Source organism: Mus caroli, chromosome 2, assembly GCF_900094665.2.
Source record: "Mus caroli chromosome 2, CAROLI_EIJ_v1.1, whole genome shotgun sequence".
Lineage (NCBI taxonomy): Eukaryota > Metazoa > Chordata > Mammalia > Rodentia > Muridae > Mus > Mus caroli.
In genome coordinates, this window is record NC_034571.1 from 123,373,438 (window position 1) to 123,395,022 (window position 21,585).

General features: G+C 45.3%; 1 protein-coding gene across 3 annotated transcripts in view; it reads right to left on the reverse strand.

The window, feature by feature from the left end:
• The window catches only part of Ubox5 (U-box domain containing 5), a 40,340-nt gene continuing 18,755 nt past the window's right edge, over nucleotides 1-21,585 (reverse strand). For 2 of the 3 annotated variants that reach the window (XM_021152707.1, XM_029474099.1), the window contains 5 exons: nucleotides 14,805-14,946; nucleotides 12,879-12,973; nucleotides 9,843-11,040; nucleotides 7,551-7,709; nucleotides 1-2,029 (listed from right to left, as the gene is read on the reverse strand). In XM_021152707.1, the coding sequence (XP_021008366.1) occupies nucleotides 1,821-2,029; nucleotides 7,551-7,709; nucleotides 9,843-11,040; nucleotides 12,879-12,932 (1,620 nt within the window). In that variant the 5' untranslated portion in view covers nucleotides 12,933-12,973; nucleotides 14,805-14,946 and the 3' untranslated portion in view covers nucleotides 1-1,820. The remainder of the gene's footprint in view (nucleotides 2,030-7,550; nucleotides 7,710-9,842; nucleotides 11,041-12,878; nucleotides 12,974-14,804; nucleotides 14,947-21,585) is intronic. The other variant, XM_029474100.1, reaches the window with a different exon arrangement.

The window sequence follows — 21,585 nt, forward strand, 5'->3', positions numbered from 1 at the left end:
TCCACTGGGCCAAATATATTTTTATTTCAGTGTCTTTGAGACAAGAGTTTGCTATGTGGCCCAGGCTGACCTTGAACTCACAGCAGTTCTTTAGATGTTTGGATTTACAAACTTACATCACACCCAGCTCATGTATTTTAGGGAAGATTACAATTCTGGTAGTGGATGAAGGAAAAGAGCACTTCCATGGAGGCGGGGGTCAGATCTTTAAGGGAAAACTTAATCACATTTACGGTGTGGGAGTGGTTCCCCCCATCCTGGACTCCAGCTCATCCCAGGGCCTCCCAGACCTAGTTTTCCAGCAGAGTAGGCCAGGCATCTCTGGTAGAGCTGCTGAGGGGCAGCAGCCTGGGGGCTCTTGGGGGGGGACGACGACAGGGATGGCTCCTGGTACTCACATCAAGATGTAAAGGCTGAGTGGGAAGTGGGTTACTCCAGAGTCCATGACAGGTTATGGGTAGGTGCCAACCCCCAAAGCAAGACCTCTGTAGGTGCATGGGCTAAGAACACACCACTTAGAAGGGAGGCGCAGGCATAGAGTGGGGTGTACTGGAGCCACCAGGCAGTGCAAGTGGCCTGTCCATGCAGATCCTGGTGTCTCATACAAAGGCTGAAGCACAACAGGCACTGGTGGCATGTAGGAGGAAGGAGGTGGCATTCCCGTACTGGCTACCTCTATGGAGACATCTCCTGGGAACTCTGAAAGCTGATTCTCTCTCAGGACTGAGTCCTGGGCAACCAGGGGAGACAACATGTAGCTCAAGGGGCTGTGATTTATCTCAAAGACAGAGCAGGTCATGCCTGGAAGGGAACGGGAAAGCGTGAGGACCTGTGCAGGTATCCTTCTACTGGCTGGAAGCTCTGTCAAGCCAACAGAGTTATAGGCAATCAATTTCTTTGGGGCTCCATACTGTTTAATTTTGGAAGGAAAAAAAATGCAGCCTATGGGATCTGAGGAGGTGGTTCAGAGGGTAAAGGAGACTGCCACACTGCTGATGACCTAAGGTTTTGGGAGCCACATAGTTGGAAGAGTGAGCTGACCCCTGGAACACTGACTTCCATAGGTGTACCAGGGCACACACGTGCCTGCACACATACAGAATTTGTTAAAAGCCTTTTCTATAAGCAAGTGTTTTCCTGCCGTGGGTTACATATGGAACATGGATCCTCTCCCTTGGAGAGTGGCTCCAGGAGCAGCCAGACATACTCTGGCACCTGGCCTGATGGAAGCTGCTCGCCCTCCCTTGGCACTGGCACACCCACACTAAAGACATCTGAACCCTTGCTTATCTGGTAGCAGCAACTAGATATGGCTGTCCTGTTCTGTGTGCCAGGAGGAATCCTTGTTGAATGTCAACTGTCACTTTATTAAGGCTGCAAGTATCTGCAGAGGTGGGGGTACACATGGCTAACTCATGTGCTTAACAGCCCCTACCATGGTCCACTTCTGAGTGACTGCGAGGCAGAGAAGGCTGTGTGAGGTCCCAAGTCAGTCTATTGAGCTCCATCCACAAAGCTCCATTAGAAGGTTGTATGCAGATAACATGGGCACAGGGGAGTGCTCCTGACCAGTGAGGGCTGGCTCTGGTTGGGAGTGACAAGGTGGGCCAGGGAGAGTAGGGATGTCTTCCCCAGCCCAGCCCTATGGCTTTATTATCCTGTTGTTGCCTAAGCAGGAGTGGGATGTCCCTACCCAGTCTCCATAACACACCATGAGGTATTCAAGCCCAAGAGAAAACAGAGGCACTGGGGTCCTGTTCTTGCTTCCTCCACCTTCAGGTCTCCCCCAAAATGAGGCTTCTCCAGTTGAGGTTCATCACTCAGAAATGGACCCGGAGCACATCCTGGCTGGTGACTGGCTGTCGACAGGCTGTGCACATCATGGGCTGGGAACGTTGCTTCTCACTCAGGCAGGGTCGGCACAGAAGGTGACCACAGGGCAGTTGGTACACAGGCTCATTTGTGGAGTAGGAAGAAAATGCTTGTTTGCAGGAGGCACACTCTGGGCCAGAAACACTCCTTGGATGCTCTAGTGAATCAGAAAAATGAGGTAGGGTTAGGTGAAGTTGTTCCTCAGTGCAAGCTGTGTTCCTGGGAGCTGGAACTTCTTTTTTTTGGGGGCGGGGGGGTGGGTTCGAGACAGGGTTTCTCTGTGTAGCCCTGGCTGTCCTGGAACTCACTCTGTAGACCAGGCTGGTCTCGAACTCAGAAATCCGCCTGCCTCTGCCTCTGGGATTAAAGGCGTGGCCACCACGCCCGGCTGAGCTGGAACTTCTTTATCTCTATCTTGGTGCTGTGCATGAATGTTTAAGAATTGACTTTTGGTGGAAGGAGGTACAGAGACAAAGTTTGGAGCTGTGATGAAAGGATGGACCATCTAGAGACTGCCATATTCAGGGATCCATCCCATAATCAGCTTCCAAACGCTGACACCATTGCATACACTAGCAAGATTTTGCTGAAAGGACCCAAATATAGCTGTCTCTTGTGAGACTATGCCGGGGCCTAGCAAACACAGGAGTGGATGCTCACAGTCAGCTATTGGATGTATCACAGGGCTCCCAATGGAGAAGCCAGAGAAAGTACCCAAGGAGCTAAAGGGATCTGCAACCCTATAGTTGGAACAACATGATGAACTAACCAGTACCCCGGAGCTCTTGTCTCTAGCTGCATATGTATCNAAAGATGGCCTAGTCGGCCATCACTGGAAAGAGAGGCCCATTGGACTTGCAAACTTTATATGCCCCAATATAGGGGAATGCCAGGGCCAAAAGAATGGGAATGGGTGGGTAGGGAAGTGTGGGGGGGGTACGGGGGACTTTTGGGATAGCATTGGAAATGTAATTGAGGAAAATATGTAATAAAAAAATATTAAAAATTAAAAAAAACAAAGAAAAAAAAAGAATTGACTTTTGGGGGTGCGGGGGGAGATGGCTCAGTGGTTAAGAGCACTGACCACTCTTCCAAAGGTCTTGAGTTCAAATCCCAGCAACCACATGGTGGCTCACAACCATCCATAATGAGATCTGATGCCCTCTTCTGGGGTGTCTGAAGACAGCTATAGCAAACAGGGCCAGAGCGAACGGGCCAGAGCAAGAGCTGGAGAGTTGGCTCAGCAGTTAAGAGCACAGATTGCTTCCAGAGATTCTGAGTTCAAATCCCAGCAACCTCATGGTAGCTCACAACCATCTGTAATGGGATCTGATGCCCTCTTCTGCTGTGTCTGAAAACAGCTACAGTGTACTTTGATATAATAAATAAATGAATCTTAAAAAAAAAAAAAGAAGAAGAAGAGGCCTGTCCCCTGGTCTCCCCCACCAGAGCCAGCACAAGGCACAGGTTTCCTCTGCCAAGAGAAGCTGTGAGGAAGTATAAAGCAGATGTGGGCCAACACGCAGGACAGTCAGAATGGTCGGGGCAGGGGGATCCTCAGAGGGGCAACCTCTATTTTTCAGTGGCTGCCTTCTAACCCCTTGATCCCTTGAACTGCCCTGGCCTTGGGCACCCCCCGCCCTGCCCCACTACAGGATTTATGGTAAGATTTCCTCAAGGCCTCTAAGTGAGGGCAGCTCTGGTCCCCAGACCCCTGTGGCTCGCTCTTCCTTTTAGTTTGAAAAAAGCTGTTCTTTCTCCTCAACTCTAGGAAATACAGAGATCAGACTGGCCTGTTTTCAAAGCTCACTCCCCAGTGACTTGGGGGATCCCCAAGTTGTCACACTTTGTAAAAATTCCTTGTTTTTGTCTTTTTTCAGGTTGATCCTGAACTTAGGATCATCTTGCCTCAGCCCCTTGTAGGCTTAGGACTACAGCTGCAAGCCTACTCCTGCCTTGGGAACTCTTAACTCCAGCCCTGCTTTCTTTAAAAATATTTGGTTTTATGTTTATGTTTATGTTTTGCCTGCATATATGTCATTGTACTGTGTGTGCCTGGTGCCCACAGAAGGCAGAAAGATTATCAGATCATCTGGAACTGGGTGTATAGACAGGTGTGAACCATCACCCAGATGCTGGCAACTGAACCCAGGTTCCCTGCAAGAACGAGCACTCTTAACCACCGACCCATCATTCCAGCCTATGCTGATCTTTTAAATCTTTGTATGTGAGTCCTGGTATATGTGTACCTTGGTTGGAGTGTGTAAGTCAGAGGACAACCTCAACTGTTGGTCCAGGCCCTTCAACCTTGACACAGGGTCTCCTGTTTGCCTCTGCATACATCAGGGTGTTAGTCTACAAGTTTCCAAGGGTTCTTTGGGAATGGGTAAGTAGGCAGAAGTAGGAGAACTGCCTTTAAATTCAAGGAGTACATAGCAAATAACATAGTATCTAGAGCGATGTAGTAAGATAGGACATATCAATCATCCTAGCACATGGGAAGCTGAGGCAGAAAAAATCACTGCAAGTCTGAAGCCAACTTAGGGTTCATAGTGAGACCTGTGATGCTTTGAATATGCTTGGTCCAGGGAGTGGCACTACTAGGAGGTGTGGCCTTGTTGGAGGAAGTGTGTCATTGTGATTGTAGGCTTTAAGACCCTCATCCTAAGCTGGGCGTAGTGGCACATGCCTTTAATCCAGCACTCGGGAGGCAGAGACAGGTGGATTTCTGAGTTTGAGGCCAGCTGGTCTACAAAGTGAGTTCCAGGACAGCCAGGGCTATACAGAGAAACCCTGCCTCAAAAAACAAAAACAAAACCAAAACAACAAACAAACAAACAAAAAACCCTCATCCTAGCTGCCTGGAAGGCAGTCTTCTGTCTGCCTTTGGAATGAGATGTAGAAGTCTCAGCTCCTCCTGCACCATGTCTGCCTGGACACTGCCATGCTCTCACCTTGATGATAATTAATGGACTGAACCTCTGAACCTGTACGCCTGCCTCAATTAAATGTTGTCTGGTCAAAGTGTCTGTTCACAGCAGTAAAACTAAGAGAGACCCTGTCTCAAAAAAAAAAAAAAAAGGCTGATAAAAAATGAATTCTTGTCATATGGATGACCTCAGAAGCATCCAGCATAGAGACTGCACAGGGGAGCAGGGTCACCTGTAAACAGCAGGGTCTCCATCAGGACTAGGACTGCAGGAATGGATCTCTCTCTCTCTCTCTCTCTCTCTCTCTCTCTCTCTCTCTCTCTCTCTCTCTCTCCTCTCTCCTCTCTCTTTGACACTGGGTCTAAGTATTTCAGGTTAATTTTAATGCCTGTACCAAGTGCTGGGCTTATAGACACAAAGTATCAAGTCTAGGTTAAGTGGTGCTGGACACTGAGCCTAGGGCTTTGTACATGGTAGGCAAGCACTCTATCAACTGAAGTACATACCTGGCACAGCACAGAAACATACACGGGCTGAGCAGTGGTGGTGTGTTCCTGTAATCTTAGCACTTGGGAAGCAAAGACAAGGTGATCTTTGTAAGTTCGAGGCCAGCCTGATATACAGAGCACAGCCAAGGCTACACAGAGAAATACACAAAAGGCTCCAACTGCCTTTAGCACCAACAGGAAACCCCATTAATAGGTCTCAGAGATCTAAAGCCTTGAACAATTTCAGAGACAAAAACAAAGATCATTAAAGCTAAATAAATAAATAAGCAGAGATGGTGGTATGATAAAGAAGAAAGGAGATACGGTACAGTGGGGCTCTGACTCATGCCATGTGGATCTTAAGTGGAACACTGTGATCTATAATTGTAAAAGAATCTGACTCAGTAAGGACAATGAGGCTGTGGACAATGGGGATGGTGAGCAAAGTAGCTATGGGAGCTAACAAGAGTGTTGCATGGGCTGGGAAAGGGTGCAGAGCTGGTACCAGGGTGTCTCTCAGAACCACAGCAAAGAAAAGCACAAAAGGGGCTGAAGAGAAGGCTCAGCCTGATGATCTGAGTTCCATCCTGGAATCCACAGTGGGGAGAACCAACTTCTTAACGTTGTCACGGCCTCCACATGTGTGCAAGAAGGATCTGATAATGAATGTTGTTAGAGAGAGGACACTGAAGGACAAACTGACTACTTCCATGTTGAAGGTCTGACAAGTGTAGACAAGGCTCTGTATCAACATGGGCTGAGGGAGTACTGGGAAGGAGAGCTCTGAAAGGCAGACAGCACAGTTCAGAGTTAGAGTAGGTGCTGGAGATGCCAATGAGAGAGAGGGTCTCAGACACTGTCAAGGAGGGTGGGGCCTGAGTTCTGAGGAGAAGCAGGAGCCAAATGGGCAGTATTAAATTAGGGCTCTCACTGGGAGAGATTCTCACAATGGAAAGTGAGAAGAAATGGCTGAAGGCAGGAAAGGCTGGCCAATCACATCCCTGGATGCTGAGTGGACAAGCAGCCACAAGCCTCATTCCACTGGGCACTTTAAAAGACACATTCTTGGAAATAGTTAGGAAGAAATAATCGAGTAGGCAGGAATGAAATGAAAACCCAGATGACAACAGGAGGACAGACTTTGCAGCAGCAGGGGGAGTCAAGTGCCTGCCCATAAGTCTCACCAGGCTTCACCTTGTCCTTTGTTTTATAAGGGCGTGGGGAAGGGAAATGTAACTGGAGAGATGGCTCAATGATTAAAGCTCACTGGCTGTTCTTGCAAAGGACCTGGGTTTGGTTCCCAGCACCTACATGGTGGCTCACAACTACCTGTAACTCCAGTTTCAGGATATCTGATCCTTTCTTCTGAACTCTATCAGGCACAGACATGGTACACAGACATACATGCAGCTAAAACAACCATACATATAAAATAAAATGGAAAAAAAAGGGGGAGGAAAGAAACCAAGTCAGTCCCCCACTTTGTATCTGCCACACAATACAATCCTAGGTTGTTGTTGTTTTTTTTTTTTTTTTTTTTTTTTTTTTTTTTTTTTTTTTTTTTTTCCTCTTTTTTTTTTCTCTTTTTTCGAGACAGGGTTTCTCTGTGTAGCTCTGGCTGTCCTGGAAGTCACTCTGTAGATCAGGCTGGCCTCAAACTCAGAAATCCGCCTGCCTCTGCCTCCCAAGTGCTGGGATTAAAGGCCTGCGCCACTATGCCCGGCTGGTTATTATTATTTTGGGCAGGGGAGAGGAGGCTGTGTCTCAGTAATTACTGTTGTGCTTTTCTAGTACAATGATAAAAATGTTGCCAAGAAGGGCAGAAGATGACATCTGAAACCTCAACCTTTCTTCACATGCACATAAAATATCCAAACATCAGATGAGGGGAAGGTTAGGAAACAGAAAAGGAAAATGAGTGTGCCAGGAGAGAACTATGCAGTTCACTGCAGCCAGGTGTGGCGGGTACCTCTGTAATCCCAGCACTTGGGAACTGGAAAGTTCAAGGACAGCAAAGACCCCATGTCAAAATAATCAAAACAAAACCCTGTAGCAAAGGTAGGCAGGCCAGAGCCCACAGAATGACAGGGCTAACTAAAGGGCTGGCTCAGGAGGAGCCCCAGGCAGCCCTTCACCTCCTCTGGAGAAGACAAAAGAGAGTGGGCACCGCAGTAAAGGAGCTGGCTGCGCAGGCCCATGGTCCTGAAGAGACTAGATTCAGCATCCCGAACAGGCAGATGTTAGAGGCCCTGGGGATTACCGGAGCTGGAGGCTGGCCTCCTGCAAGCACTGCTCCCTCTTGTGCCCAGCTGGAGCTGCCCTTTGGTGAGCCGGGCAGTGAAGGAAGGCATGGAGCCAAGGGTGGAAGTCAGGGCAATTTCCAGACTTTGCGACAGCTTCTGCTCATGGGACACTGGACCTGTAGAGAGATACACACACCATAATATCCAGGAAGACTCAGCAAAAGAGAAATTGCCACAAGTCCTTAGAGGCAGAAAATGACCCTTTCAATTTCAGACACGTAAGTATAATGTCCCCAGGATGGTAATGACAGAACGAGGGAGTCAAGTCCTGGGAGCCCTGACATCTCCTTCCCATCTCTGATGCAGAAGCTCTGGGCTTCTCTCGCAGCTCCCTCGACAAAGTGTTGTGCAGGACAGAGCCATCTTGAGGCTTCAAGCTGAACTGCATCTACCTCCTTTCTTCCTTCATTTATTTTGTGGTACTCTGGATATAGCCTGGAACTTGTGTCTTCTAGATAGTCACTCTACCACTTGCTCAGCCACACTCCAAGCCCCTGTGTTACAGTTCACAAGGCCTTCCTGCTGGCCAAGGAAATGATGAGACAAGCAGATACCAGCTCTGGATAGCCCCTATCATACTCTATCCTCTGCCTCAGCTGCCTTCCCTCCTGTTTTCCTCTTGGTTTCTTTGAGATAAGGTTATCACTATGTAGCTCAAGATGGTCTCAACTCATGTTGATTCTTCAGTCTCTGGCCTCTCAGATTTAAATGCTGGAATTACACACATTTGCTACCATACCTTTCTGATAAAAAATAAAATTAAAATAAAATTAAAAAAAAAAAAGAGGCTCAAGTGCTACTCACTGGCTGTGAGTGAAGTAGCTGCAGCAAAGGCATGAGGACCTGAGGTCATTTCCGGGACTCTGTGCCACAGCCCCAGGCGCAGTGGAGCACACCTGTAACCCTGGTGGTGAGAGGCAGATGCCTTGAGCCTGCTGGCCACATAAAAAGTTACATGGCATCTGCCTCCTCAGCACCAGGGTTACAGGTGTGTACCACCAGAGAGAGCAAAACACACTCTTCCTTTCATCTTCCTTCTGGTTGCCAGTTGGATTCCTTACAAGTTTTTCTTAACTGCTTTCCACTTTTGTTGTTGTCATTGTGTGTGTGCTCATGTGTCATGCTCATGTGCGTGGAGGTCAGAGCGCAGCCTCCAGGGTTAGTTATTGTCTTCCTTATGGGTTCTGAGGATTTGCCAGACATTTCCAAAGCAAGCCAAGGGCTGCTCTGTTCACATGGTGGTGGGGATACCAATCCAGGGAGTCCCTGTGATGTCACCAGGAAGAGGCAGGAAGCCAGGCAGCTGAAACCTCATACTCAGCAACAGTACAACTAACTCACTCTCACATTTACCAACCATGTTTTCTTCCTGAGAGGTGGGCAGACCTCCAGCCTCATACTTTCCACTTTCTTGTGTGTTGTGTCTTCCCGTGGATAAGTGAGGCAGGGGGACCCACAATGCACTTCCTTCCATCTCCTCTGGGAAGACAAGACATAGTACTCCAAAGGCATCCAGATACAAGATGACATGGTCTGCTTTAAGGAACCTATTGTTTCTCCTCCCAGCAAGTCTGAATGGAGGCTTCAGGGCAGGAAAAAGCATTGCTCTTGCCAGAAAGCACAAAAGGAACTCAAAGCGGGGAGTTCACCAATAAGATGGTCGATCACAAAACATGGTGACAGAACTCAGGAACAGTCAGGTGTGACAGGAGGCTCAACACAGTTCAACACGAGTCAAGACTACACAGTGGGCTTTATCCTGAGCTACAGAGTGAAGCCTTCTTTCTAAACAGACAAACAAGCAAACAATTTAAAAAAAAAAAAAGAAATCTCAGAATAATAAGAGAACACACATAATCCTTTGGGGCTTCCAGGTTATCTAGGGGCCAAAGACAAATCTGAGATGCCTTGGGGCTCAAGAGATGGCTCAAAGGTTTAGAGCACTGGCCGTTCTTCCAGAGGTCCTGGGTTCAATTCCCAGCACCCACATGGCAGCTCACAAGTATATATAATGGGATCTGATGCCCTCTTCTGATGTGTAGGTGTACATGCAGACTAATCACTCATATTCATAAAATATATAAATAAATCTTAAAACAAAAAACTGAGATTCCCTACAAAAATGAGAAGGCAGAGGCATGGTCTCCAGCCTCCTACATCTAATCTACAGAAGCATCCCGCCAAGGGCCGTGGCATCGTGTCAGCAGGAAGGGCAGGGAAGACAGCCTGACCACACAAGAGTGACTTACCTGCTGAACAGTCCATGTCTGTCAGGCCGAGCTCACTGGCGGCTTTCATCTTCTTGGCAGTTGGCTCTGAGGTAGTAGGTGAGAATAAAGGGCTTGTGGCAGAGGAAGACGCACTCATGCCAAGGCTGTAGTGTGAGCTGTGTTCAGCCTGCTCTGTCTTCCTTTTCCTTGAGGGCAGGGTAATGACAGAAGGGGTCATTGCTGATGGAGTCTGTGCTCTCCCAAGCAGGCGGCAGCCTGAAATAGAGTGCTGGAGTAGGAACCGGTCGATCCGGGCCTTCAGGGAAGGATGAGGGAGGGGCTGGGACTGTGCAGTAAAGGCTAGCCCTGTGAAAGGGTCACTGGGCACTCGGCCCCAAGCAGCTTCACTGAGGTTACACTTCTCCAGAGTGCTCTGGTCAATGACCTTGCCTGAGGGCAGCAGCATGGGGCATGGCATGATCTCCAGGGTGATAGGATCCAGGAACTCCTCTGGAACATCACTTTCCACCTCAGACATGTCCTGTAAGGTACAGGGAGACTGCTGGCCCTCAGACTGACCCCCAGGGTCATAGTCACTCTCCATGGGCAAGGCTGGAGCATGCAGATCCAAGTCCTGAGGCAGGCTTTCTGAGGCTGTCAACAAGACACTATTTATCACCTCCTGAGAGCAGGTCCTGGCTGGCTGACCCCACACCTCTAAACGCTTAATGCAAGAGATGCCACTGCCTGTCACATGGGTGATGCCGATCTTGAGGTGGGCCACATGACTAAGGGAAAGAGCCCCTTTATTCCAGAGTTCCTGGGATACCACAGCAGGAGAGAGGAGAGTGACTTCCATCGGGCTAAAAGGTGGCCTGGCCTTGAAGCCCCTGTGGCTGAACACCACATGGTTCTGGTTTTTCAGTAAGACTTTGCCGACCAAGGTGAAGGCCTCCTTGTCTGGGACAGATGTCTCCACCGGGCCTGTAGTCCAGCAGTCCTGGGCATCCTGAGAGACTCTGCTAGATAAGGCAGATGTATATAATTCCAGGCCAGAGACATTCTGACATCCCCCAGTTGTGAGATCTATGTTAACCCTACAGATTTCCACATTAAAGGGAAAGGAAACTGTCACATAGACTGGAGGTCTAATGAAATACTCTGTCCTAAAGCCATGGCTTCTCTTTATGAGGTCTTCAGAGATGAGATTTTCTACTTCATAACCATCAGCTGACACCTAGATGTAATGACAAACAGGAGATACACTGACCCAAATGAAGACAACTTGCTTTCAAAACTTGTCACTTACACAAATACTCTTTTTAATATTGATTTTTATTTTATGTATATTGATAGTTCTCCTGCTTGAAAGTTTGTGCACTACATGCATGCCGTGCCCATAGAGGCCAGGGAAGGGTGTCAGATGCCCTGGAACTGAAATTCCAGAAAAACTGCATCTGTGTCCTCTGGAAGAATGGTCAGCACTCTTAACTACTGAGCCATCTTTCCAACCCTGTAAAACTTGATTTTAAAGAAAACTTTAAAATCTTAATTTTTGTTGTTGTTGCTGTTGTTGTTGTTTGTTTTTTCAAGACAAGGTTTCTCTGTGTAGTCCTGGCTGTCCTGGAACTCACTCTGTAGACCAGGCTGGCCTCAAACTCAGAAATCCACCTGCCTCTGCCTCCCAAGTGCTGGGATTAAGGGTGTGCGCCACCACTGTCCACAATTTTTAAATTTTATCTGTTAAACTGAATTGCCCCAAGTTTTTGGAGGCATTCAATATCATGTCAAAGACTGAGGGTAAATATCCCCAAGCATGGCCCATTATTAGAAATACGAGCAAAAAGCAAGGCACCATGGTGCATATCTATATCCCAGCACTTGATAAAGCAGAAGGACTGGGAATTCAAGATCTTTTTTCTTTTCTTTTTCTTTTTAAAGATTTATTTATTTTATATATGTGAGTACACTGTCGCTGTCTTCAGACACACCAGAAGAGGGCGTCAGAACCCATTACAGATGTTTGCTGGGAATTGAACTCAGGACCTCTGGAAGAGAAGTCAGTGCTCTTAACCACTGAGCCATCTCTCCAGCCCTTCTTTTTTTTTTTTTTTTCTTTACTTTCTTTCTTCATTTCTCTTTGGATTTTTGAGACAGGGTCTCTCTGTGTAGTCCTGGTTGTCCTACTCATTATGTAGCCTAGGCAGACACGACAAGCTCAGAGGTCTGCCTGCCTCTGCCTCCCTAGTTCTGGGACTATGGGATTCAAGGCATAAACCCACCACTACCCAGGTAAAAATCATCTGATGCTACATAGCAAGTTAGAGAATAGTCAGGGTTACATGAGATCCTTGACTCAAACAAGCAAAAACAAACCAAAAATGACAGTCCATGATACTGTGTGAGCTTCACACTGGTGAGTCCCCACACTGGAGGGTGAGGAAGAAGGGTCCGTTCAAAGTCGTCCTTGGTTACATAGTGATTTATAGTATAGGTCAGACTGGGTTCTGCAGGTCAGCAAGAGACTCTGTCTTTTAAAAAAAAGAAAAAAAAAACAAAAAACCAAAAACCAGGTCTGGAGGACTGTCTAGTGCTTAAGAGCATTCAATGATCTTTCAGAGAGGACCCAGTTTTCCGTTTCCAGCACCTGGCTGGCCTTGAACTCACAGAGATTCTCCTGCCTCTCTGCCTCCTGCCTGCTAAGATTAAAGGTATGCACCCACAACACCTGGAAAAAGCATATGAATCTTAAAAACAAAACAAAAACAAGTCAACAACAAAACAACAAAAACAGAGAGGAAAGGGGAAGGGGCGGCAGGAGAGGGAGGGAAGAGCGCTCCTGAGTGATTCATCTGCTGTGCGCCTACTGGGTACAGTGATGCTGCTTGACACTGCTTGGCTGAGAGGACAGGGCACAGCTGAATGGTCTTCACAAACACGTCACAGAGTGACAGTACTGTGATTCTTGGGGACTGGCCAGTAATTGTCCAAATGCTGCCTAGTGGGACCTAAGGGGGAGAGTATACAAGCCAGGAAATGGGGAAAAGTATATGTGTATGGATTTGTTTGGCTTACCTTGTTGCAGTGAATTCTTGGTCTGAACTGTGGGAGGCAAAGATTTATTACCATCTTAGTAGCTGAAACAATAGCTTCCAAGCATCAAAACAGCCCTTTAAAAAAATATAGAGAAAATTAATATTAGCCAGACACATTAAAACTCAGTTTTAAATTTTCAGGAGTTGAATCTAAGAAAGGAGCAAATAGGCAGATGCAGAACTTCTGGTACATTCTTCCAGTCTATACCATTTCCCCGTGTCCAACTGACGCTGGGGAAATTACTCACTGAAAAGTTAAGAAGGGAACAAATAAAAAACCCCAAAACTTACTTGGGTGTGTATGCGTGTCTGAGTGTATGCCTGTGCACCAGGGGTGTGCAAGAATCCAAAAAGGTCAATAGAAGCTTCAGGTACCCTGGGACTGGACTCACACAAGGTTGTGAGCCACCATGTGGGTGCTGAAAATTAAACCCAGGTCCCTTTAACTGGTGAGCTATGTCTCCAGACCTGAGAAGGTACATTTCTGAAATAAGTTCTACAGGTTGGCAAAGGCTACCAGGCTTCTAGTTGATGGTAAAACATGTCAGTTCTATAGCATTTCCCATAGGGAGGAGACATGTATACAAGCAACAGAACACAATAAAATGGGTATGGGGGTACACACTGAATGGACAGGGTCACAGGAAACAATCACCGCAGTGCTAGGTACTCTTGACCCTGTCCGTGTAACTGTTTCCTTATTAAACAAAACACCTGGAAGACTCAAAATTATTTTTGAGAAGGCTGGCTGTGTTATTTTCTTGGTTTTTAGATCTATGCAGCGGTTGAGGGTATTATCATGGCACTCTCATGGCGAAATCCTTCTGAGCATGGCATATATGCCCACGTATTTAAGTATACCAGATTCCTTTTTCCTACTTTTACTTTTGACAGGTGTTATTGTGTATGTGTGCATATGAAGTGTGTGAGGCCGTGCATGAGGCCACAGCGCATGTGGAGGTGGAGGACAACAGGGCAGCCAGTTTTTCCCTTTTCCCTTTCTGTGGGTTCTAGGCATTTAACTCAGACCACTAGATTTTGTCATTTAAAGAACTTGTGTAAAATTACATTTATTTATTTACTATGTGTGTGCATGTGTGGCTCACGTATGCCACAGTATGTGAGGGAAAGACAGGACACCTTGGCAGGAGTTGGTTCTCTCATTCTACTATGGGAATTAAGCAGAGACTTCAGGTCATCAGGCTTTGCTTACAAGTGACTTTACTGGCTGTGCCACCTCTCCTATTCCAGGGTGGCTTCTAAGAGAAGGCTCAGAAGTTAAAAGCACTGGTTGTTCTTCCAGAGGACCTGGCTTCCATTCCTAGTACCCACATGAAGGCTTACAACCAGCTGTAACTCAGTCGTTCAATCTGATGCCTTCTTCTGGCCTCTTTGGGCACCAAGCAAGCATGTGGTACAAAGACATACCATGCAAGCAAGAAAACCATGCACATAAAATTGAAAGTTATTGTATGATATAGAAATGTGGAAGTATTTTTTTGTTTGTTTTATATTTTTGAGATAAGGTCTCTAGGCGCCCAAGCTCCTCCTACCTCTACTTTCCAAGAGGAATTCGCCACCACACTCAGTTTATGTGATCATGATTAAATCAAGGCTCTACATGCTAGGCAAGCACTCTACCAAATGAGCTACATCCCCAGCCCCTGAACCAAGGGAATCTTGATCACCCTTTCTGAGATACATCAGATCAAGTCTCAAGGGAAACCTTAATGGGTCCTGCCCATTGTCACTGCCTTTTTAGACCCAAGAGCCTTCTAGTCAAAAGTCTCACTCAGCTCATAAAGCTGCCACAACTTGATCAATGGTGGCCAACTCCATGAGTACATTACTGAAGCATACGTGCCAAGGACAGCCACACACAGACTACCTTTCTCCAAGCACTTACTGAGTTGGAAGGAATCCACATTAAATTATCTTCATCATCAGCCTCAGTGTTATCTCTTGCCTTTGGTCTGGTATCTTTAGGGACTGTGGCAGATTGTATCCCATACCTGATAGCTTTCACAGCGTTTAAATGGGATCCTCACCTGTAGCAAAAACAAATGAAACACATTAATACCATTTTAGGGCTGCGGGTACAGCTCAGTGGTAGAGCATTTATTTGCCTAGTCAGCATGCATGAGGCTCTGGGTACAATCTAAAGCACCACAAATAACTTTTAAAAATATAAAATAGGGCTGGAAATATAGTTCAGTAGTAGAGAGATCTGTAAAACTCTATGTTCAATTCCTAGCATTAGGAAATTTAAAAAATATAATTTGGTTGCTATATACAATGGTTTGAATGAGAATTGCTCCCAAAGACTCAGTCATTGAATGGCTGGTCCCCAGTTATTGGAACTGTTTAGGAAAGACTCAGAGGTGTGGCCTTGGAGGTGGTGTCACTGCAGCAGGTTTCAAAAGCTCATGCCAGGTCTAGTCTGTCACTACCTCTCTGCCTGTAACTTGAACATCAGATACGAGCTCTCAGCTACTTCTCCAGCACCATGCCTGCCTGCCTGCCACCATGCTCTCTGCCATGATGACCATAGATGAACCCCCACCCCCTGCAATAGACTAGTGACTAGGACACTTTATTAGTGTGTGTTTTGTTGTCGGAGAAAAGAGTTTATTTGGCTTTACTTCCACATCACAGTCCATCACTGTGAGAAGTCAGGGCAGAAACTAAGCAGCATTCTGGAGGTGGGAACTGAAGCAGAGACCATGGCATGATGGAGCTTCCTAGCTTTCTCTTTATATCTCCTGCAAGGCCCAGTGCTGGTACTGCCCACTCAGGGCTATACCCTCCCACAGAATTATCAGTCAAGAAAATGACCTACAGACTTGCCTACCAGCTAACCTGATGGAGGCTTTTGTTTTTGGTTTTTTGAGACAAGGTCTTTCCGTGAAGCTCTGGCTGTTCTGAAACTCACTGTGTAGATTGGGCTAGCCTAGAACTCACAGAGATCTACCTGCCTTTGCCTCCCCAGTGCTGGGATTAAAGTTGTGCACTACCACAGCTGGCTAGAGATTGTTTTTGTTTTGCCTATATGTATAATTATGTATGTATGTATGTATGTATGTATGTATGTATGTATGTACAACTATGTACCACATGCATGTCTGGTGCCTATGAAAGCCAAAAGGCGGGGCTGGAGAGATGGCTCGGCGGTTAAGAGCACTGACTGCTCTTCCAGAGGTCCTGAGTTCAAATTCCAGCAACCACATGGTGGCTCATAACCATCCGTATAGCTACAGTGTATTCATATACAAAACATAAGTAAATAAACCTTTAAAAAAAAAAAAAGAAAGCCAAAAGGCATGTCAAAGCCCCTGAGACTGGAGTTATAGATGGTTACAACCTGCCATATGGTGGGTTCTCTGGAAGAGCAGTTGGTACTCCTAACTACTGAGCCATTTCTACAGCCCCCAATTTTTTTCCAAGTGAGGGTCTCCTCTCTTCCCAGATTACTTTAGCTTGTGTAAAGTTGATCAAACATTTACCAGCACAGTAGGACACATTAGCTAACAACCACAATATTTCTAAGATGTATCTTTTCTCAAGCTGACTCTCTGGATAGCATCCTGGCCTACCTAGCCACTGTCATGACCATGCTCCTTATCATACAGCACATATGCATGTATCTAATTATTCTGTGGAAACCCATTTGTAAGATGGGATGCAGTTTTCTTAAGTTGTTAAATGATCATTCTCTATGCTACCTGTTATGCTCTTTCTGAGACCCATGACAAAATTTTCCTTTGTTCTTAATACTAAAATAAGTGTTTCTTCTAAGCAACTTGATATCACTAAGGTACAATCAGGATCCTCTCCCTTGGCTGCTATAAAGCAGGAATAAACCACGTGTGGTAGGTCGTGGTCCAGGCGTTTAATCTGAGAATTAGAGGCAGAGGTTGACAGATCTCTGAGTTCCAAGATAACAAGGACTATGTAGAGAGACCATGCTTCAAAAAACATAGGAAGGAAGGAAGGAGGGAACGAAGGAAGAGCAAGCGAGCAGTAATAAAATCTGTAGTTTAGCACTTAAATTTATCTTTGTCTAAAATATTTATGTCATAAAGTTGCTATGAAATCATTTTCAAATAGGATGGTGTACTGGCTAGTTTTGTGTCAACTTGACACAGGCTGGAGTTATCACAGAGAAAGGAGCTTCAGTTGGGGAAATGCCTCCACGAGATCCAGCTGCAAGGCATTTTCTCAATTAGTGATCAAGGGGGAAGGTCCCCTTGTAGGTGGTGCCATCTCTGGGCTGGTAGTCTTGGGTTCTATAAGAGAGCAGGCTGAGCAAGCCAGAGGAAGCAAGCCAGTAAAGAACATCCCTTCATGGCTTCTGCATCAGCTCCTGCTTCCTGACCTGCTTGAGTTCCAGTCCTGACATCCTTTGGTGATGAACAGCAATGTGGAAGTGTAACCCTTTCCTCCCCAACTTGCTCTTGGTCATGATGTTTGTGCAGGAATAGAAACCCTGACTAAGACAAATGGGTAAAGCATGATTCAATAGTGAATCCTACTCCTACTCTTGTAGTCGGCAACACACATGATCACTATGCAGCAAAGGTATCCTGACTGCTGCTGGGACCACCCATGTGTGCCACCACAGCAGTCCTGAGATGCACATGTTCAGTAGATTTCTGTCTTTTCCCTTAGTCTTATTTCAGTTTACATTTTTAAATGGAATCTACATGTTTTTAAAGATTTCAATTAATAATAAATTAGATTTTCTTACATTTATTTTTGTTGTTGTTTAAAGCAAGCTGTCAAGAACCCTAGGCTAGCCTTGAACTTATTACATAGCCACGACTAGCCTTGAGCTCATGATCCTTTGGTCTCCACCTCTCTAGTGTGGAGTAACAGGCATATACCGTCATGTTGACTTCCATTAATGTTTGAGTCAGTTATTCTACAAACAGAAAAAATACACGGTTCAGGGTCTTTATATGCAAAGTTTGTTTATTTTTTTATTTTTCTGGGGGGTGGTGCTACTTGAGCTTCATGCATATTAGACAATCTACTACTGACTTTGGGTTTGAATTCACTGGTTTTAATAGATGTTGGGTTGGTTTTCTTGGATTTTATATCAATAGTAGCAAGCTTCCTGAAATGATAATTCTTACTGTCTCTTGTTTTACTGTATTAGCTAGAACTTTCAGAATTCTGTAACAGAATATCTATCCTCATTTATTCTCATCAGAAAAATGCCTCTTTGGAAGAAATGAAAAAAGAAAGAAAGAAAGAAAGAAAGAAAGAAAGAAAGAAAGAAAGAAAGAAAGAAAGAAAAGAAAAGAAAAGAAAAGAAAAGAAAAGAAAAGAAAAGAAAAGAAAAGAAAAGGAAAAGAAAAGAAAAGAAAAGAAAAGAAAAGAAAAAACAGAAGATGCTTGTGAGAGGCTCAGTGGATAAAGGCACTTTCTGCCAAGTCTGAGGAGCCACGGGGTAGATGCAGAGAACCTCCACACATACTTACTGTGGCAGGCACCTCTCTCAGGAAATGTAATACAATTTTTTTGTTATTTGTTTTTTCATGACAGGCTTTTTCTGTGTAACACTGGCTGTCTTGGAACTTTGTAGACTAGGCTGGCCTCAAACTCAAGAGATCTGCCTGCCTTTACCTCAGCCGATATAGCTTTATTAGCTACCTATCTAGTTTCAACACACTGATCTTTCAAGGACAAAAACCTCCTGTCCTTAATGCTTCATCCAGGAAAATAAAAGGGTGGGGATCAATATTAAAAATTAAATAAAATTAAATAAAATAAAGACAAAGAGCCTAGTCTAGGAAGACAGCTTTCCCAGCCCTGCCAAGAAAATTGCCTTGCAACCCAAATTTATTGTAAATTCTGCTTGGTAAAATACATACAAATTTAGCCTCCTTTTCCAAATGTGGTGACAAAGTAAAAACTGGGAAACTCAGATCACAGCTAAAGTAATTGGCTGCTCAAAGAAATAGCTTGAAATCAGGCAGCAGTGGAAGTCTGAGACTTGAGTTCAATCCCTGTGACCCATATCATCAAAGAAGAGAACTGACTGCTATAAGTTGTGCTCTGATCTCCACACATGTACCATGGCATGTGTGCAACTTCCCTCCTTCCCCCCAACCCCCACTCCACCCCCGCAATGGAAGAAAATACAAAATACCAGAAAATGGGTATTATGTCATAAAGCTTGCCTCAAATTTGTACAAACATAGTTAATACAAATACTTGTTCAAATAAAATATATTTCTTGCTGTGGCTCTGGATTTAAAAATAAAGAAACCTCTGGCCAAGTAGGGGATAGTGGCAAACTCCCATAATTCCAGCACTTAATAAGGTGGGGATAAAGGATCTGGAAGTAGCTCAACGTTAGAACTTGGCAACACAGTCAGACTGAGACTCTGTAGTCTAATGTTTACTCGTCAAAAAACAAAAATAAAATATAATTCCTGGGCAGTAAACATCTTCGGTCAGTCAGGGCTACATACTGAGACCTTGTCTCTCACATATGCACACACCCAGAAGAAAGAGAAAAAGAGGCGCGAATATGGTCAAAACATTGAAAACAACTCTCAAAGAATTCGTAAAAACTGACAAGGAAGAGCCAGGCATGATAGTGATCATGCATTTCACCCCAGCACTTGGGAGGCAGAAGCAGGTGGATCTCTGTGAGTTCGAGGCCAGTCTGGTCTACAGATGAGTTCTAGGACAGCCAGGATTACATAGTAAGACCCTGTCTTAAACAAAACAGCAAGGGTGGGGGTGGGGTGGCTAGAGAGACAATGGCTCAGTGGTTAAGAACACTGATTTTTTTTCTTTTAGAGAATTGTGATTTGATTCCCAGCAGTCATACCAAGTAGCTCACAACCACCTGTAATTTCGGTTTCAGAGTATCCAACGCCTCAGGCACCAGGAATACGTGTGATCCATACTCACACGTGTGCTAAACACTCATAGTCATAAAGTAAGAAGTCATAAAAGGAGAAGGGGCTAGAGCACTGGCTCAGCACTTTAGAGAATTTATCGCTTTTGCCAAGGACCTGGATTCGATTCCCAGCACACAGGTGGAATCCACAGCCATCCTTAATTCCAGCTCCAGGGGACCTAACACCTTCTTCTGACCTCTACAAGCACCAGGCACACACGTGATTCACAGACATATATGCAGGCAGCATACATACATAAAATAAATCAATCTAAAAAAAAACAAAAAACAAAACAAGAACCAAGAATAACACTTACATAACCAGTGTGCTGCACTGATTGAAACAAGGTCTCCCTCTATAGCCTAGGCAGGTCTCAATTTTATGGCTATCTATCCTCCTTCCTCAGCCTCCTTAGTGCTAGAATTACAAATGCAAGCCACCACACCAAGCGTGGCTGTGTGCACCTGTAACCCACCCTTGTGCTGAGGAAGCACAACTGGTGAGCTCCAGGCTCAGTGAGGGATGCTGTCTTGGAAAATAAAAAGGAGTGATTGAAGAAGACACACCTGACCTTCTGGCCTCCACATACACCTACATGTGCATCCATCTACGCGTGCACATGTAGACAGACACACTAAGTGCTGAGAATATAACTCGGTGGTAAAGTGGGTAGCCTATCTATCACTTACAAGGTTCTGTGTTTAATCTCCAGAACGAAACCAAACAATACCCCTACAACACATCCCCACACACACCAAAAGAACTCTTCAAATTCTCAAGTTGGTGACATAGCTCCATTTGCAGTGTCCTTGCCTAGCACATACAAAGCCCTAAATTGATCCCTTTCCCCACATAAAGATGCAGTAGTGATGCACGCCTGTAATCCCAGTACTCAAGAGGTGAAAGCAGGAATATCAGTACATCAAAATCAGCCCTGGCTATAACTGTTCAAAGCCGGCCTAGACAACCTGTCTATATGACAGCCTAAAAAAAAAAAGACCCTAAAGTTTGAGAGCTACTGGTCATAGGTAAGTCATAGAAGGCTTACAACAAAGGAGAAAAATGACATTCATGAGGTTGTGCCTTAACTTCCTAGATGACAAAGGCAATTCCGAACCACTTAGAAGCCTTCACCCTTCAAAGGGCTCCTCTGTCTTCTAGCTGAAGAGCTCTCACACACTCTCTCTGTTCTACAGAAGGGGTTCGAAGACAACAAAGATGCACGGTACAAACTACTTCTCAGAAAGTCTCAATTTTTATGTTTCCTTTTAATTTTTCTCCCTTTTGTTTTTTGTTTTCTTTTGCTTTATTTTTGAGAGAGGGATATTATCCAAAAGAGAAACAAGGAAAATGATCTATGTCCCATATGTTACTGAATACACTGAAAAAAACTCAAAGCCTCTAAGAAATTGGTTGGGTTTACGCTTTTGCTTTTTTTTTTTTCCTTTTTGAGGTAGGGTCTTACTCTGCAGCTCAGCATAGCTGGAACTATGCAGCTGACGGTGGCCTAGAGCAGAAGGCCATTCTCTCACGCTCACCTACCAACTGCTAGTATTACAGGTATGATCTACTAGGGCTGTCACCAACTTTAAAAGTATTTATAGGCAGTCACATAAATAGGCATACACACCAAAGCACGTATGGAGGTTGAAGGACAACTTGGGGAGCTGAAGCAGGACAATTTAGAGTTCAGGCCAGAACGGGTTACACAGCGAGGCTGCCTCAAAAAAAAACAAACAAAAAACCCAAAAACAAAAAAGGTAGGGATTG